Raw genomic sequence first — 19,491 nt, 5'->3', positions numbered from 1 at the left:
CTTTAGTGCTCCTATTTACCAAAAATGCGTCTACTGTATGCGTTTCAATTAGTTATAATTTTTTTTTGCAATTTCGTAAATAATAATACAATACACTGTGTGTGTATGCATTCATAATTTTATTTTATTCAATTAAATTCTAGTTAATAGACCATTAAAATATCAAAGGTTGTTAATTATTTAACTACAAAAAAATAAATAAATAAGAGAATTATTTTATTCAATGATATTTTAATTGTGATACATTCCAAAGGATCCGACTTTAAACAATGGAATATTGAAAAATTTACAAATGAACTGTTTTAATTCATCCGATGAAAAAAATATTTCTCGGAGGGTTGAGGCGGTTTGTTCACTTAAGGTGGGTCCAATGACGTATAAGTTATGACTTATTTTTCTCTACATTTCGATCATCCCTGAGTATTAGACATCAAAAATTCAGTTTAATTTCTTTGCCTTGACTAGCTTTGCGTTGTGTCATGGTGCATTGTCATGAAGCAAAATCACTTTGTGTTGGCTTTTTTAATATTCTGCTCGTTTTTCACAGAAAACTCTATTCAATGTGATCATTTGTTGCGTTTAGTTTTGCCAGGTTTTCGCAGCTCATAGCAAACTTTCTCGGGGGGGTTTCTCAATGCTCACCGTAAGCTTCAACTAATATTCGATCCAATTTTGCAGCAGTTTTTTTACAAATGATTACAGAAAATCAATGTTCTTCCTCAAATCGTACTTTCCAGGTACAAAATTTGACATTTTCAACGCTATTACAAATGTAAACTGTTAAATGAAACTTGTATTGTCGAGGATTGCCAGAAGTTAGAACAATTTCGGTTTCATAATTGCACACCTTGTATATATAAATAACAAACTTAGAAAGTAGATTAGTAACTTCTTTTTATGCACCTATGTAATCTGCTTACTACTATGAAAAATAACAAATCTTAAAGTTAAAGTCCTTAGAATTTTTATTACTTTAATTAGGATTTTAGAAAATGTAATAGTCCCAAATTCTCGTAGACTTTGACAACACATTTTATGTATTCCAGAGACTTTGAAAAGTCTAGAATTGTGTCAAGCCTATTTCTAAGTAATATAGAAGATACTTAGTGATAATAAGTAACTCCATTGAGGGCAAAATTGACTTTAATATACATAGGTAGATATAAGTAGTTATTTAATACATGAAGCAATTCCATAAAAATTTGGGAGAGATTAATGAGTTAACTCACGAAGAACATAATAAATAGATATGCCCATCTGCTCCAAGACATTATGTTCTTTAAATATTTCATGCTAAAGTCTATAATTGAATTAAATATTCATGATCCAATGCTAAGTTCTCCTCATAGCAAAGAACAAGATGGATGTAGTTTCGTTTAGTTATTTTATTATCAGGGGCTCCCAGGGGGTGGACTGGACGGGTAGTGAAGGAATTTTTGAGTTTTACTAGAAAATATAATATTTGAAATTTAATTTTTTAATTTTGATTTCCAACAAATGTAATTTTTAGTGGGTTTTTGACTTTTTTTATCTAAAAAATTTAATATCTTTTAAATTTTTAGTGAAGAGTTGGGTTTTTTTAAATTTTTTTTTTACAAAAAACTTAATATCTACAAATTTAATTTTTCAATTTTATTTCAAAAAATTCAATTTTTTGAGAATAAGTATGAATTTTTGAAATTTTTTCTAAAAATATCATATTTCTTGTATTTTTAGTGAATAACTGTGGATTTTTGACTTTTTTTTGAAAAAGTTAAGATTTTTTTAGTGATTAGATGTAGATTTGTGGATTTTTTTATCAAAAATATATATATATACAGGGAGTGGGGATCAAATTGTCGCCAAAATATTTTTCTACAAAAACCAACACAAAATATACATTTTTTAACTTTTTATTGAAAATCAAAACTATGACGAACATATAGGTATAGAGTAGCCATTCATTCGATATAATCACCGTTGGTATCAATAACGGCCTCAATACGGCCTCTGAACCGGCCTCAGGCTCTTCTGACCATCTCATTGTCCATGTTGCCGAATATCTCCTTGATGGAGTCCATCAGGCTGGCCTTGGTGCTATAGGGATGTCTGTTGGTATGTCTCTCGACATAGCCCCAGACAAAATAGTCCAAAGGATTAAGGTCGTGAGAGTTAGGAGGCCACAAATCCTTGGTTACGACGTCATAACAGTTCTCGGTTAACCACTGCATGGAGATTCTGGCCCACCTACATCTTGTAGGTCTTGCACCTTAAATCCTCAGATACACAGTCCCTTATTGTTTTCTCATGGCAGCCCAGATCCCTCACCATGGCCTTCATGGACCTGGTAGGGTCATCCTCAACCATCTTATTCACCTTGTTGACAAAGTCGGTGTCCCTGACTCTCCTGTCGGCGCCCTCCTCCTTGGTTGCCTCTTTATGGTGGCATCAACATCCCAGGTGTCCTCTAGCTTCTCACGGATACCCTGAACAGTCCGTAAATTCACTCCTAAGGTTGAAGCAATCGTTGAATTGGAGATTTCACCTCCATTATTAACCAATGCCATGAATACGGCGGACTTCGAAAGCTCCTCTTTCCACTTATAGCTCTTTATCTCTTCATATGATGACGGCATGTTGCTAACTGAACTACTTATCGTCAGCTGACCAGAATAGCTTTCCTATTTGGTAACCGGTTTTTTATTTGATAATGTTGTCTTCAAGTTATCAAGGTTCAAAGTAGGCGACAATCTGATTCCCGCTCCCTGTATAACCCTGCGTACGCCCTTTATTGTAGTTACGGCCATAATGTGGCTCTTAAAGCAGGAAGATATACTCTAGTATATTATTTTTGTGATCAAAGAGAATATACATAAGTAGAGTGACTTTTTCTCCTCTTTACTGGCTTATCAAATAAATGAAAAATCTTGACCTGGCTCGACTTGTTGGGGAAAGAGGAATTATTTTGAAACTAGTTGCTGAAGTAATTGCCATGGATCGGACAAGGTGAAATTAAACCAAATTTCATTTCATCGGATTCTACAAGATCCTCAATTTAGAATTGAATAGCTACGGGCAATTCGCCGCGAAAATTTTAAGCCATCACTACACACCTATTTGTGTCCAAAACATTTTAAGGAGTCGTACTTTTTTTCGTTATGGTGTTGTACAAAATCATTGTCTCCAACAAGGAAGTATTACGTCAGTATTCCTAGGTATTCCGGATAGACTATGTTTCCTAGTCCGAAATGACGCCGACTTCTTGTTCGTCATTCTCAGAATGAGAGTAAGACGAATAAATATATGCAATGCAATTCAGATGTTCCAGAATCAAATACAAGTATTGAGGTAATGTAGTTGTCTATGTATATATATGTTAAGATTTAAATATCTTTATTTTAAATAAGTAAAAATGATCATTCCTTTATACAAAAATAAAAAGGAAAAAAGTATACAAGGTACTATGATGAATATTTAATATCATCTAAACAAGTCGAACTCCTACATATATCTGTGGTTTTTTTTCTATGGTTTAACATAAACATATCTTGCACCAAAATTGTATATAAAGATCACACCTATTCCTTTCCCCCAGATATAACGCAAGAATCTCTACATCTTGAATGCAATCACTTAAAAACTATTTTAACGACCAAAGCAAGATTGAAGCAAACATGGGAGAGGAACTGTTCGCTGAAACTAGATAGCCAAACTGCATGAACTTCAAATTGAAAAAGGTCTTAGCTTGGAAAATAAATGAACTAAGAAGCACATCAAATTTCATCAGAATAAAATGAAAGTTGCTCTAGCTCCAGGGTAGAAAGAAGCACGGAATAAGAAACACTTTCATTTTGAAGAAAGTATTTTTAAGGATTTTGAAAGTTTATACGAAAATCTCTTTTATCCAAGTAGGATGAAAGTAACAATTTCAATGAAAAAAACAGCCCCTCTTGCCATTCTTGATGATATCAAATTGTTTGCCCTTAATTAATCTATTAGTACTAATTGAGATACAACAACTTACCTTCTTCTCAATTGATATTCAATTGATTCTTAATTTGCAAATCTTCTTTATAAGTTACTAATTTACTACATGCTTTTATTGTTAAATATAGAAGGTTGCCGTCACTGAGCTAGGGACAATATTCACCGTAATATACAACTACAACAGCGCCAATAGTCACTCTATTATGGTATTAGCTCTATGTTTATGATTCTTAAAGCCAAAATAATGATCAATGGTAAATTTACACCAATTGTGGAGTTTATAGAAAATATTCTTGGCAGTCTTCAATGAACCTTGAAAATCCTAGCAAAAAGCCCTCTGATCATTTAATGTCATTTTAAATCAATATATGGATATTTTGTGTACAGATTGTAACTTTTATGAGCAAGTTGTACAATGTGTAACTCAAAAATGGGATGAATAATTTGGAGTACATTTGATGAAGATAGTCCAACTATAAATTGTTCCATGTATGGGTGTAGAAAAAGTAATGAGATCTGCTTCTCAGTAGTCATTAAAATAATCATATCTAATTGATCAGGATGATGCTGTACATAGAAAATTTGATATTATAATATTTTTTACTATAACAATGCACATTAATTATAAATCTGGCCACCATCAGCCTCAATGACAGCCTCCAACCCCCTGTGGAACTCCTTGCACACATGGGCAACGTAGTTCTTTTTCATGATCCTCAACTTGTGGTTAACGAAGGGTCTTCAGGATATCAATATTCGGATGGCGGACTTTGCAGGTCTTCTTCTCAATTTGCCACAAAATTGAGTAGTCTAGTGGATTCAGATCTAGGCTCTGAGGGGCCAAAGGTTCTTGAGTCATTAGTTCTTGTTGCTACCCATCCACTCTTGTACTATATTAGCAGTATGTGCCAGAGCCCCATCCTGCTGAAATACGAACGTGGCATTGTTGGACTGCTTCATGGTCTTTTTGACCTATGGGACCACATTTTCTTTCATCACCAACAAGTAGTTTGCCGCAGGTAACCTGTATCCAACAGGAAACAAAATTGGAGGCATTTTTTTCCAGTTAATACCATAACCCCCAACATAATTAGAGAGACCCGATGTTAGGTCTAGGTGACTGTCATGATGCTGTTGTCAGCATTGTCAAAGCATAACACCCTATCATTATGCTTGTTGTAGATGGAACCCAGTAAAGGGTCTTTTCATGTAAGAAAAAAATTACCCGGTTGCTGTTGTGATTCAGATCATTCAAGAGTTGTTGACATCTCTGAAGACGGAGTTCTTTTAGACGTTGGGACAGGAGTTGCCTCTCAAATCTTCTAAGCGACCTTCCTCCTGCCTTTCAGATGACCTTGCCCAGAGTGGACCGATGCACCTTCTTCTTCTAGGTGTACTCTGACATTTTCATTTAAAAGATAAGTATTGCACTAAATAAAATTGTAAGATACTTACTATATATCAATACTTTCCTCTTATGATCGTAAACATTAAGTTAGCAATTATACATTTTACTGCAATTTTTGCTAGCATTACTCGCGTATTATGTAGATAAAATGAAATATATAAGGTAAAATAATTATAATCCTCATAAACCTTTGAAATTAACAATCAACTTCTAAAGCAATATTATCTTTCGTTTATTCTATGAGGTGTATAAAATAGTTATGAGTTCAAAATTGAATACTATTTATTTATTTATGACGTAAATATTTTTTTAGTTCAAAATGAAACCTTTACCATAAACTATTCAATAACGATAAATCCCATTGCCATTAATGACTTTTTTGTATTGAGTTGATGTAAAAGAAAGATGAGATTATAAAATCAAAACACTCTTGTCCTTGTTGCTTTATATACATAAATATTTCAATACATACATAAACACTTGCATCTTTGAATGAATTTTTCTATTTGACGAAATATTTATATGTAATATATCTACTCATAAGGGTTAAGATTTTACTGAAATGATCACTAAAAAAATGAAACCAAAATCGATCTTTCTAAAAAGTGTGTCGTTTCGTAAAAAAAAATTGAGTTGAAATTTATCTCGGATTGACGTTCCTTAAAATTACCTTCAAGTCTCAAAGATATAGAACATATTTTATAATACACATACCAATATCGTGGATAATAACAAATTCACGTAAGGAGCTAAGGATTAGTAGATTAAAACAAAAACAACACTAATTTTCTCATTAAATTTTGAACTTTAATCAACTTTTGCAACCATTATTGACAATCGGAGAGCAAATTGTTTAAAATAAAACGATAAAGCGATAGTAATAAGAGTATTTGTTCAAAGAAGTTCAACTTCAATATTCATTCTAACGAAAGATGGATATTGAAAGATATCTACATAGTGAGAAGAGAAGAGTGGGGAGAGAGAGATACATATAGAAAGAGAGAAGGAAAGGGAGCTTTTATTCCTGTCTAAAAAAAAACCTTTTAATGACCTCAAAGGCCCAAAATGATATCAAAAGGACATACTTGATTTTTTTATACGTCTAATTTGCTAAATTTTTGACTAATCTATTCAACCATTTTGGATTTTGATAACACTAAAAACAGACATATAAATATATACCTATAAGATTTGATAAAAATTTTGTTTGGGCTTCAGAAACAATTGAAGGGCTGAAGCCCCCCTCCCCAAGAAATAGGAGGCCAGCGATGCCTCTGCACATAATTATGCTTCCATATAAATTTTCTATATTTTTAGTCGAACAGATTGAATCCTACGTTGCTATTGAGAATAACATGGCCTCACCACCTCTTTTATCCACCCAACAAATCACATCTTGCTCAAGCAATCCCTACTCCTGCAGAGGATCCGGTGGATGTAAGGGTTCGATAAATGAAATTGCCTATATGTATAATCAGTTATACGGAATTGAAACTGAGAAGGAATATCCCTACACTTCTGGATTTACACAAGAAAGTGGTGAATGTTTATACAATGCCTCGTCGGTTCAAGGTCCAATGGTTCGAGTGTTTGGATATGAATCCTTACTCTCTAGTGATATGTATTCGGTAATGGAACACTTGGCCAACAAGATTTGGTGGGTTCGTATTTGCTGGAAGATTTGAGAACTGCAAGAGTGGTATTCTAGACGGTTGTAACTTTGATTCAAATATCAACATTAATCATGGTATTCAATTAATTAGTTATGGAACAGGTGCTAAGTTAGTCCGAAACTCATAGGGATACACTTGGGGAATTAATGGAGTAGCTAAACTTAAGAGATATACAACTACTAGTGTGGAATCAATAGTACAACTGAATTTGGTATCAAATACAGTAATGATGGGCTTGTAGAGCAAAAGGTTTGTGGTAACTGTGGAATTATTTTACCTACCAATTATCCAATTGGAGCAAGAATGGAATGATGGTTATAGGTTACTTCTTCTTCCGATTTTATCATTGAATTATAAGAATTGTTGGTCCAAACCTTTGAGAATAAGTCAGTTGAAAAAAAAAATCCACTGTTGTTTTACTACTAATGCTTCATAATGAAATATCAATATGAATATAATCACAATTATATTGACTATCTTAGAGTATTAGATAACAATATTTAATAACCATTGTAGTAGAATGAAGATTGAAGAAATCATATATAACTTATATCAAAGAAAAACACTGGGAGTAAATGTCATTAACTGGTTTACGTCGTCAATTACAGGAAATTGAACATCTAATGAGGATTAAAATTTGAGAATGTAGCGTTGTCATTACATAATAGTATGTAAGCGATTTTGGCCAGAAATAACGGAACCGTATTTTACCGGTTCTGAAAATAATCTTTTCCTACACATACCAGTGATGTTTTTGTGAATGCGATAAACTTTAAAAACTTGTATATGAGTTTGCAAATATTTCTAAATTGTCAATAATTTGAGGATAAGTGTGCAAACATTGGATGCATCACCAGTCAGGTCGTTTCAGGCGTTAAAAACCCATTCATAGATGGGAAACAGGGAGACGTTCTTGACTGTATTGTATTTCAGTACTTTTTTTTTTTAAATAAGAAAATACATAAATAGGGTGTCTGCAGAGGGAGGCCTGGAGGGGCTGAACCCCCCGCAAAAAAAAAAAAAAAAAAAAAATTTCATTCGAACTGGATAATGTAATATTTGAAAACAAAAATTTAAAAATTTAGTATTTCAAATTTAATTTAATTTTTCAAATTTTTTCCCAAAAAAATTCATTGTCTGTAAATAGCTACGGATTTTTAAAAATTTTCTCCGAAAAATCTAATTTTTTGTTAACAGCTATTCATTTTTGAAACTTTTTTTCAAAAAAATTAATTTTTGAGCAGAATTATGTATGTTCAAAAATTTTTCTGAATATCTGTGGATTTTTGAAATTTTTCTCCTAAAAATTTTATATTTAAAGTTTCTTTCCTAAAAAATCAATATTTATAGTTTTTTCAAAAAAATGCTATATTGGGAATTAAATTTATTAATTTTTTTCCAAAAAAATTCAATTTATTAATTTTTTTCCGAAAAAATTAAATAAAAAATTCATAGTAAATGTTAATAGCGTGAGGTTTATTTTTTTTCCTATACATGTCCCTATGTATCATCTTCTGATGACGATGTCAGTCATAGTTCAATGCGGAATCAGATTGGGGGAAAAATGAATCCACATTAAGAAACTAAATTTGGTATTTCTTTTAGCATCCGAACGTATGTGGATATCAATATTGGGACACTCCATTTCAAAGGAGCTATGATCTACTACTTACAGGTGTTTAAGAATTTCATAACTTTTGGCGAGTATCTTCAATTTACTTTGAAAATAAGAATAATTATGTATGAGCCTATGGGATTACCTGTATAGGTTTTATTGAGACTGAAATTTATTCAAAGGTTCAAAACTTTATTCTCTCCCTCTCGTTCATTTTCCAAAATGTTAATACCAATTTGTTATAGAAAGATTACAATTTCAAACTGTATTTCTATATATTTGGGTAGAGATAAAAACGGGTCAAGATGTGTGGATCTCAAAAGTATCATTTTAACAAAAATTGACCCGTTTTTTAATTTTCCCAGTGTGGTCCTACTTTAATTTTCTTTCATATTTTATAATTCAATAATCTGGCAAATTTTTAGGTTAGCTCATTTACTGTTGCCGTTCGTAACTCAAACTCAAAGGGGAAGTAACTTTTTCTAATCGCAATATTTTTATATACATAGGTAAGCATTCCTTGTTCAAATAAGGGATAAACTGATAAAATGATAGTGGCTTAAGTATAAAGTAAAAGAAAACTCAACTTCAATATTCATTTCAAGATGAAGTTTCTTGGTGTATGTTTTTTGTTCGGATTAGCAGCCCTTGCTGCTGGGACATCAAGTCCAACTCAAAGAGAAATCCAAGAGTTTGAATCTTTTGAGAAAGAATACTCCAAATCCTACCATAACAGGGCTCTTCGTTCCCTCAAACTGAAAGTATTTGTGGACAATTTGAGAGAGATTGAAGAGCATAATGCTAATCCTAAAAGAACTTGGGACATGGGGATCAACGAATTCTCGGATCTGACCGGTAAATATATATATCTTGTTGTTTCATTTGAGTTAGAATAATTAATTCATTGAATTTACAAACCAACAAATACATAGACGAAGAATTTGAGGGTAAATACATGGGATATTCGCCAATGTCCTCCAGTGCTGGACTTGTAACGAGAACAGCAGCTCCAAAGCAAGGAATCATTGAGGATCTTCCCGAAAGTGTAGATTGGAGAGAGAGGGCGTTATTAGTAACGTTAAATCTCAAGGATCCTGTGGGTCTTGTTGGGTGTTTGCCGCTGGTAAGATTACAGTTAAAAACCCTTATTACTAATAATTATTTTCCCTTACTTTTAGTCGAGCAGATTGAATCTTACGTTGCTATTGAGAACAACATGACGTCCCCTCCTATTTTATCTACCCAACAAATTACATCTTGCTCAGCCAATCCCTACAATTGCGGAGGAGCCGGCGGATGTGATGGTTCGATAGAGGAAGTTGCATATATGTATACTCAATTGTACGGTATCTTGACTGAGAAGGAATATCCCTACACTTCTGGATTTACACAAGAAAGTGGTGAATGTTTATACAATGCCTCATCTGTGACTGGTAAAATGGCCCATGTACGAGGATATGAAGTACTACCATCCAATGATATGTACTCTGTCATGGAACACTTGGCCAACAAAGGTCCTCTTAGTGTTTCAGTTTATGCATCACGTTTTAGGAATTATAAATCTGGTATCCTTCAAGGCTGTAGCTTTGATGAAAATATTGCTATCAATCATGCCATCCAAATGATTGGTTACGGAACTGACCCTAAGAATGGTCCCTACTGGTTGATCAGAAACTCATGGGGGAACAGTTGGGGAATTAATGGAGTAGCTAAGCTTAAGAGATATACTACCACTGAGTGTGGAATCAATAGTACACCTGAAAATGGAAATAAATGTGATAATGATGGTGTTGAGAAGGAAAAAGTATGTGGAAACTGCGGTATTATTTCGACCACAAGCTACCCTATCGGAGCTACACTGGAATAGTTGTGCATACTTTTCTACAATTAACTCTCATTGTATTTAAAGATATCTCTAGTCACAGAAAATTTTATTTGCACATTGATAATATTACAAAAATACATCTTTACATTTTTATACCCCCATATTATTAAAATATATTTTGAGATTATATAACTTATGCATTAGTCTATTATTTGTAAATACATATTTTTAAGGAAGATAAGATAAGTGATTCTCTAAGCAAATAAATACCCAATATGTAAGGTAAAATAATTTTTAATAAATCTGGATTACGCTGGGGCGAATATTTTAAAATCTAGGTTGTGTTAGTAAAAGTAAGTACTATTCTAGTTAATAAAAAAATAAAAACTTTTCTAAATCAACTGTTGTTATCATGGAGGAAAAAAAAGGGAGCCTGATTTGCTGAAGTGAGTGATGAGGAGGTTATGAAGGTCGAAGAGTGTTCCTGGCGCCTTGTTTACAAGATTAAAATCATGTTGGCGTCAGGTCAAAGCCTTAAAACCAGAATTTCCCCCTGGAAAGTGTACCAATTCTTCTTAAAAGGAACTGCAGACAGGGATGCCAGGTGTCTCCCTTTCTTTTTATTGCTGCAATTGAGGAATTTGCTCAGGATATTAGGCGTAACTACTCTGGGTTTGAAGTTAATTTTGGAAAGAAAAAACATCTTTTAGACATATATGAGGATGATATAACTATTCATGTGGAAGGGAATTCGGAATCGCAGTTGAAGAAGAGGATTGAAATTTACTTTCATTCTTCGCAAAATAAAAAAAAATTCTCAGGTGTGGAATTCAATAAAAATAAAACAGCATCCTCCTATTGGGAGAGTGGACTCCAGAGAAGGACTCTGAAATTCAGGGATGCTCAGTTAAGGATTGAATTAAGGATCTTGGAATTGAATTGGTAAGACATGGGGAGTCTGTTTCAAATAAAAACTATTCATAAAAGTTTATAAATATTAGGATAGCTCAATGCAGGAGATAGAAATTTACAAACGCGTGTCGACATGTACAACGTAAAGTTGATTCCCTCAGTGCTTTATTTAGCTACCGCGTTGCCATGATTGGGCAATTGGGCGATCGAAGCTAAAGAAGATTACTATTTACTTTTATTTTCATCTATATACTTCTTTCATGTAGAAATATGGCACTGAATTATACTCTCAGAACTTGATACCAAAAAGGAACGTATTTATTCAAAATAAAATTGCATAGATAATTAAGAACAGTAAGTAAATACCGTTTGTCAATATTTGTCATTAATATTTGCAAATGGAGTTAAAACATTTTCGATAAAATATGACAAGGTGATAGTATTATGAATATAAATTCAAGGTAATTCAACTTCAATTTTCATTTCAAGATGAAGTTTCTTGGTGTATGTTTTTTGTTCGGATTAGCAGTCCTTGCTGCTGGGGCATCAAGTCCAACTCAAAGAGAAATCCAAGAGTTTGAATCTTTTGAGAAAGAATACTCCAAATCCTATCATAACAGGGCTCTTCGTTCCCTCAAACTGAAAGTATTTGTGGACAATTTGAGAGAGATTGAAGAGCATAATGCTAATCCTAAAAGAACTTGGGACATGGGAATCAACGAATTTTCAGATCTGACCGGTAAATATATTTATATATATATAGATAGTTTTATTTGAGTAAGAAAAATTAAGTTATTGAATTTACAATCCAACTAATACATAGACGAAGAATTTGAGAGTAAATACATGGGATATTCGCCAATGTCCTCCAGTGCTGGACTTGTAACAAGAACAGCAGCTCCAAAGCAAGGAAACATTAAGGATCTTCCCGAAAGTGTAGATTGGAGAGAGAAAGGAGTCATCACCGACGTCAAGAGTCAGGGGTACTGTGGATCTTGCTGGGTATTTTCTGCAGGTTAGTTTTATATCAATGTTTTTTATTATTCCAGATACATTTTTTAAAATTAATTTTCCATATTTTTAGTTGAACAAATTGAATCCTACGTTGCTATTGAGAATAACATGACCTCACCACCTCTTTTATCCACCCAACAAATCACATCTTGCTCAAGCAATCCCTACTCCTGCGGAGGATCCGGTGGATGTAAGGGTGCCATAAATGAAATTGCCTATATGTATACTCAGTTATACGGAATCGAAACTGAGAAGGAATATCCCTACACTTCTGGATTTACACAAGAAAGTGGTGAATGTTTATACAATGCCTCATCTGTGACTGGTAAAATGGGCCATATACGAGGATATGAAGTACTACCACCCAATGATATGTACTCTGTCATGGAACACTTGACCAATAAGGGTCCTCTTGGTGTATCTGTGTATGCAGGAAGATTTAAGAGCTATAAGAGTGGTATTCTAAACGGCTGTAGCTTTGATGAAAATATTACTATCAATCATGCCATCCAAATGATTGGTTACGGAACTGATCCTATAGATGGACCCTATTGGTTGGTCAGAAACTCATGGGGAAACAGTTGGGGTATTAATGGAGTAGCTAAGCTTAAGAGGTATACTACCACTGAGTGTGGAATCAATAGCACACCTGAATATGGTATGAAATGTGACGGAGATGGTATTGTTGAACAAAAGGTGTGTGGAAACTGTGGAGTTCTTTTACACGCCAGTTATCCAATTGGAGCCACATTTGATTAATTGTTATATTATTTGTTCTCTTTAAGCTCGTCAATAAATCCTACAAAAATATTGCAAAATGACATTGTTTTTATATTATCTGGTTCCTTTGTCATATTTTTCTGATGCATCCAACAAAAGAAACATAAATTTATACTTGATGTGTAATTTCAAGTGATGATTTGCTACTATCACAATGATACTCATCATTTTAAAACTCACCAAATATAACTTTATTGTTATGACGTCATCATTAAAGAGATTAAACAGATTAAAGCCCGAATTACCATGGTTGATCACATAAAACTTTAATTTATGCCGTAATGTAATTTATGTCTTGCATCTTTGAATATATTTAGATCTGAAGGTTTGGGGTAATAATTATTATAATGTATAGAATGTCGTTTATTATTTAGTTTACCTGAGACCATCAGGTATTATATATAATGCCGGATTTTCATATTTGCCAGTATCATAATTATATTTATGCATGTTACTTCATTTACAAATTAATAAACTTTAGTATTTTTTTTCTCTCAAATTTTAATAATTTTGATTTAAGAAATGGTCTATATATTTTCATAATTTTAATACATTTGATAGGATACAAATCCTATTAATTCGTGAGTTCTCAAAAACCAGAATTGTACAAGTTTAATGTTTCAAAATATAATTATTTTACCTCTGCGCTGAAAATTATTATGTGGAAGATTGCGCTGGAGAAAATTGCCATGTTAGAAAATTACCAGTTATAAAAACTGCCCTGGAGAAAATTGCCCGTATTTTGTTCATACTTCATGATGATTAATAACAAAATATAAATTATCTTAATATTATTTATGACAAATATCTGAACATATTTGTTTGTTCCATCCCCAAGGGAGTACCTTTAAGTGTAAATAATATAACTGCATTTAATTTCCTTGCAATTTTGTTAAGTTCAGACCAATGCTCTAAGAAATTGATTGAGAGGATTTGTTAAAAGGGGGAGGGGGCGATAAATAGCTTAGGAGCTCACAAAATATGTTGGATTACCCTACACCCTCGGATTGGCCTGGGGGTAGTGTGGGATTGCTTAAGACCACCCGAGGACAGAGATGTTGAAACTATTTTTTGGTATTAGAGGGGTTCTTGTGGTATATGTGATACTTTTTAAGGATCAAAGGGTAGCCTCATGTACTCTGCACAACTCGAGGGCTTGGAACTATTTTTTGATATTAGGTTGGGGGCTCCTTCGATGTATTGGATGACTTAGGGGTGGTTTTCAGCAATCCCACATCACCCCCGGTCTAATCTGAGGGAGGAAGGTATTCAAACATTTTTTAAAGAGGCACTAAGCTATTTCTCTCTCTCCCCCCTCTTTACCAATCCTCTCGATCCATATCATAGAAGATTGGATTGAATTGGAAAAATGATATTTGTCATAAATAATTTTAAGTGAATTTATAATGTGTTATTATTCATCATGAAGTTTAAACAAAATATGGGCAATTTTCCTAACTGTTCAATTATTATCAATTTATGATACTCTTTCTTTTCGTCATTAACGTAATAACTTTAAGTCTCTGTTGGACTTTGAGTAGAAATGAGGATTGAATTCAGAGTAACTCCTGCCTACATCATTTTTATACAAGGAGAGTTATTTGTGTTTATATGTATAACTCATTTCTCATAGCTGCTTGAAGCTAACCTAATGCCACGTCATGATAGCTAAGCTGATCTTTTCCAAACATTCTGCAAACTTTTTTGTATTTGAATCTATGCTTATTCATATTTAAAAAATAAAATGGTGAATTGAGCAAGGGCTTTTATTTTTTAATATTAGGAAATTAGATTGATTATGTCTCTAAGAATAAGTCTCAAAGGATACTTGTGTGGAGAATTTATTTATGTATAAAAAACTTTGCATATTTTTGTCATCAAACCTTAACTATGATCCTTCAAAGTCAATAAGTTTTGTGATTTAAAATCTGTCCTGTTTGTAGGAGTGAAAAAATTATAATAGGTAAACTAAATTTTTGATACACGACAATGACTAAGATGGCATTTTCTCTACCACAAACAGGAAATACTTTAAATAACTTGTTACTACAAGTACATCTATCGTCCATGTACGGGTATATACAGTGACCAGGACCGTACGTCAGTATTGCGCTTTGTCCGCTTCAGCGGACCAAAAAACAACAACCTTACTCAACCGTCCACCAATCATATAGGTATGTAAATATAGATGAATTAAGTCATAATTAATTATTAAAATCTATTATATATATGTAACTTATGACCAACTCATAATAGTACTGAGTCATTATAATAAAATTACATATTTGTAGCACGTCCACCCAAAAGGAAGCTAGATAATTTTTCTCAAAATTGAACATGGAATACATTTTCCAACAAATTATAGTTCATTTAAATGAAAAAATGATTCTGATTAATCCTTTGGAGGCACCACAAATTGTACCTAAAGTAGCCAAAATTCACCGGCACATTTATAGAAGTAGTAAATTAATAAATTATATCTCTAAGACAATATTGGGGCCAAATTAAGTCAGATAGATAAAACGGAGGTTTTAAACTACAGTTAACACTCTCGGGTATCTCAATTCATCGCAGAAATTTGAATTCAAATCCTGTAATTTACCGTAATATCTCTTTCAAATATTGCCTGTCATTTTATAAATATAAATGATTGGACCTTTGAGTATGAAACGCGTTTTCCGCTTCCCGTGATACATTTTTGATAATTAATAAATTACTGCAATTATTTCAAGAGTACTTTACAGCCAAAAATAAAAAACAAAGACGCACACAACATTTTTCGTATGGATTTAAAGTACTTCACATTGAGTGGATATTTGAGTTAGATATTACGTTTAACGTTACTGGTTGCAAATGTGAAGTACTTTACAGCAAAAAAAAAAAAAAAAAAAAAAGACGCACACAACATTTTTTGTATGGAGTACTCTTGAAATATTTAAGAGCGTGAGAATTTGTTTCATTGAATACAAGATAAATTAAATTATTACTGCTTAAAAGGGACATAAATAATAGTTATGTACTTTTTAGAGTGGATTGTTGCAGTAATTTATTAATTATCATATATGTATCAAGGGAAGCGGAAAACGCATTTTAACAGAGAGTTGGTGATTTGTTCTATCTGTCAGAAGGAAATACAGAAGGACAACTTTAATGATGACAAAGTTAAACTCCATAAGAATGACCCCAGCTGCAAGTATCAAGTGAAAATTGATCATAAGAAGCAGAAAACATTGAACTTTGCTGTTAAGAAAACTTCCTCTGCTACATCCTCATCCTCAGTCACTGCCTCCTCCTGTCCCGATGACCCTGCTCCAGTTGAGGCCTTACTGCCTGAACCAAGATCTGAAAAGTCCGTTTCTGCTGAAGAGAAAGTTACTGCAGATACAGAAAATAATGGCGACTCATCAAATTATCCCAGCGGACGGATTTCTCATGGAATAACACTTCCTAATCTCGATATCGGACCAATCTTCACTCCTGAGCAGCTCTCTGTAGTCAACAACAACAATATTCCCTCTGCAGAGGACTCTGAGACTAGCGACAATGTCCAGGGAGGTAAGAAGAGCAAGACTGAGGAGATGGAGTTTGTGGACGGAGGCCCAGAGTACCCTGTCGTCTTCACGAACCAGCAGGGTGACCCGATACTTACCGAGCGGGAGCCAAAGCGGAAGGACATCCAGACCAGAACCAGAGTGGAGACTGAGTGGGAAACTGTGCCTAAAGTCGAGAGAGATCATCCTCTACAGCCCAAGTTACAAATATACAGTCCTCAGATAGATGACAAATACTCCAGAGACTTTCAATATGATTGGTTCCGTAAGTTCCCGTGGCTAGAATATGACGAGGTTGAAAAGTCAGCCAAGTGTTTCGCCTCTTCCAAATTTTCCATTTCCAACCTTGGGAAATTTGAGTTCAAAACATGGAAAAACAGTTCCTCGTTGAAAGTTCATTCTAACAACAAAAAACACAAACTGTCGATGGAAAAGTGGATCAATTTCCTCACATCAAAGAGAAAGAATACCTCGGTTCTCTGCCATGTTCGTCTCAACAGAGGTAGTCGTGAAGTGGCGAGCTTATTTGAGGTATCTTTTCCAAACAGTTGGGTTCCTCGCAATGCAAGGATTGGCTTTTAGGGGCGATTCCGAAACAAGAGAAAAGTTGACGGAATCTAATGAAAACAATCGAGGAAACTTTTTGGAGCTTTTGTCCCTGCGTTCACACGACAATCATATTCTCAAAGATAAACTGGAGGCCGAAGTCAAATTTTTTGGTTCAGCTGGGGCAAGTTTTGCCAAATGGACTTCACCTGACATCCAAAATGAGCTGAGATTATAGCATCCAAAGTGACGGAAAATATAATTGAAGATGTCAAGACTTGTGCCGGCGATGAGGACTACTGGTTCTCTATGATTGTTGATGAGACATCAGATATGTCGAACACGGAGAAGTTTAGTCTGTCACTGGGATATCTGACGAGTGAAGGCATCAAGAAAGAGAGCTTCCTCAAGTTTGTAAAAGTTACCCAGACTGACGGCAAATATTTGTTTGAGAAGCTTCACGAGGCTGTCAAGGATCTCGGCCTTAACCCCGACCGCACTGTCTCCCTGGCCGCGGACGGCGCCTCCAATATATCCGGCATCAAGAAGGGTCTTGCCGCCAGGTGGAAGGAAGCAGCCCCACTGTGTGTCTACATCCACTGCTACGCCCATGTCCTCAATCTTGTAGTCAAGGATCTTCTCTCAGATATAACCCTGTTGAGAAATACAATGGGGACAGTACAAATTTTATACAACTTCATTGAAGGGTCACCAAAGAGGTCAGCAATCTACAAGTCGGTGAAGATAACAAGTAAAGATGAGGAGCATGCCAAGGTGATGCCCCTGAAGAACCAGTCTGCTACCAGCTGGAGTCTCCGCTACAATGCTGTACCCGCTGTATCTCTAGGGATGGTCAGAATCAGGAAGACCCTCATAATAATGAGAAAAGATAAAGATACATTGTCGAGTTCAACAGCAACTTCTCTGCTCAACAGCATCTTTAGTCACGAATTTGTTTTCGGCATTGAACTGTTGAAGACACTCCTCAGACACACATCTAGCTTGTCAGATGAACTTCAAGGCAGAAAGGTTGACCTAACAAAGGCCCGGAAACACGTCAACCTAGTGATTAGGACTTTTGAAGATCTTAAGAATGAGAAAATCTTTGAATCAATGTGGAAACTTGCTGAGTTGAAGTCGTCTGAGATGAAATCAGTATTTGACCAGGAGGACTCAATTGATTTGGAATTCAAGGAGGCGAAGATTCCAAGGAGAATAAAGTGGAAAGGAACAACTGAATCCTACTTCCGTGAAACACATTTCGATGTTGCAATCAATAAGATTGTATTAGAGCTTGAGAGCAGATTTGCCACCGATGATACAAACATCACAATGGATCTCATTGCAATCGTCAATGACAGTGAAGTGGAGACCCGTGTCATTGAGCGTGTCGCCAAGCACTACAGACTTGAACTCGAGCAGCTCCAGTCAGACCATGCAATCTTCCAGCAATTCAAGGTTAATATTATAATGTTTCATTTTGCTTTATATGTTTAAAATTTATGTTTCTCTAGGCAGATATTGACACAGAAGACATGGTTTTGTCACAAATTGCTGCGGAGTTAATAAGCTGGGGAGTGTTCCGCCTGATGCCGGAGCTATACAAGGTGATCGTTATCCTGGCCTCAATGCCCATCAGCAGCTGTGAGGCGGAGCGGTCATTCTCCTGTCTCAGAAGGCTCAAGAACCACATGAGGACCACCATGGACCAGGAGAGGCTCTCCTCCCTCACCCTCTTGAACATGGACAGGGTGATGGTGGACAAGGTGCTCCATGAAGACATGGACAGTTTGATTGACGCCTTTGCTTTTTGATCAAAAAAATCGAGGCTCTATTCTTCTTCAAACCAAAATCATTAAAAATGGTAGTTTTATAAACCTTCAAGGCGTATTTTTTTCGGGATTTGAGGACTGTAGATAAAATATAAAATTATATTTGAACTTAAGATATAATTTTATACATTTCCAATTTATTTTCATATCGATTATTGATTTTTTATTTATTCTAAAGTAGTAACAAAACTGTAAAAAGGGTAAAAATACTAAGAAAATCAATTCTCAAATTATCTTGAACCAAACAAAATAAAAAAATCAGATTCGTGATCAACATGTCAATTAACACATATTGAAACATAGAATTAAAAAGATATTTTGCAAAGGAAGTCCATAAATTATTAGATGAAAAGATGATTTTAGGAGTAC

At 34.3% G+C, this 19,491-nt stretch overlaps 4 protein-coding genes and 1 pseudogene across 6 annotated transcripts in view; 4 read left to right on the top strand and 1 right to left on the bottom strand.

Annotated features, from left to right (window-relative positions):
* The window catches only part of LOC121119773 (retinoid isomerohydrolase), a 116,683-nt gene that overhangs the window by 63,774 nt on the left and 33,418 nt on the right, over positions 1-19,491 (bottom strand). The window lies entirely within an intron of this gene.
* On the top strand, positions 6,643-7,867 carry LOC139905886 (uncharacterized; annotated as a pseudogene).
* Positions 9,249-15,955, top strand: LOC121119775 (cathepsin L-like proteinase). Of its 3 annotated transcripts, XM_071889740.1 has the most exons (5): positions 11,864-12,138; positions 12,223-12,414; positions 12,484-13,000; positions 15,087-15,156; positions 15,217-15,955. In XM_071889740.1, the coding sequence occupies exons 1-4, from the start codon at positions 11,889-11,891 to the stop codon at positions 15,151-15,153; spliced, it is 1,026 nt and encodes a 341-aa protein (XP_071745841.1). In that variant the 5' UTR covers positions 11,864-11,888; the 3' UTR covers positions 15,154-15,156; positions 15,217-15,955. The 3 variants fall into 3 exon arrangements, with proteins under 3 accessions (XP_040570497.1, XP_071745841.1, XP_040570499.1); XM_040714563.2 differs by lacking the exons at positions 11,864-12,138; positions 15,087-15,156; positions 15,217-15,955 and adding an exon at positions 9,249-9,517 and having other exon boundaries at positions 12,484-13,234; XM_040714565.2 differs by lacking the exons at positions 15,087-15,156; positions 15,217-15,955 and having other exon boundaries at positions 12,484-13,234.
* LOC139905887 (cathepsin K-like) lies at positions 9,595-10,679 on the top strand. Its single transcript, XM_071889741.1, has 2 exons — positions 9,595-9,785; positions 9,841-10,679. Exon 2 carries the CDS (start codon positions 9,879-9,881, stop codon positions 10,527-10,529), a length of 651 nt encoding a protein of 216 aa, XP_071745842.1. The 5' UTR covers positions 9,595-9,785; positions 9,841-9,878; the 3' UTR covers positions 10,530-10,679.
* Positions 17,600-19,104, top strand: LOC139905615 (zinc finger MYM-type protein 1-like). Its single transcript, XM_071889053.1, has 2 exons — positions 17,600-18,748; positions 18,805-19,104. Exons 1-2 carry the CDS (start codon positions 17,600-17,602, stop codon positions 19,102-19,104), a joined length of 1,449 nt encoding a protein of 482 aa, XP_071745154.1.

The sequence above is a fragment of the Lepeophtheirus salmonis genome, chromosome 6 (assembly GCF_016086655.4).
Source record: "Lepeophtheirus salmonis chromosome 6, UVic_Lsal_1.4, whole genome shotgun sequence".
NCBI classification, from domain to species: domain Eukaryota; kingdom Metazoa; phylum Arthropoda; class Copepoda; order Siphonostomatoida; family Caligidae; genus Lepeophtheirus; species Lepeophtheirus salmonis.
This window is presented reverse-complemented; position numbering and strand designations above follow the sequence as displayed.

What these genes read in the sequence shown, in the direction of transcription:
- LOC121119775 (XM_040714563.2), top strand. Translation starts at nt 9,268, where the DNA reads ATGAAGTTTCTTGGTGTATGTTTTTTGTTCGGATTAGCAGCCCTTGCT. An exon ending in CGAATTCTCGGATCTGACCG is followed by an intron (nt 9,518 to 12,222) that starts GTAAATATATAT and finishes ACTAATACATAG; the next exon opens with ACGAAGAATTTGAGAGTAAA. An exon ending in TTGCTGGGTATTTTCTGCAG is followed by an intron (nt 12,415 to 12,483) that starts GTTAGTTTTATA and finishes CCATATTTTTAG; the next exon opens with TTGAACAAATTGAATCCTAC.
- LOC139905887 (XM_071889741.1), top strand. Translation starts at nt 9,879, where the DNA reads ATGACGTCCCCTCCTATTTTATCTACCCAACAAATTACATCTTGCTCA.
- LOC139905615 (XM_071889053.1), top strand. Translation starts at nt 17,600, where the DNA reads ATGATTGTTGATGAGACATCAGATATGTCGAACACGGAGAAGTTTAGT. An exon ending in CAATCTTCCAGCAATTCAAG is followed by an intron (nt 18,749 to 18,804) that starts GTTAATATTATA and finishes ATGTTTCTCTAG; the next exon opens with GCAGATATTGACACAGAAGA.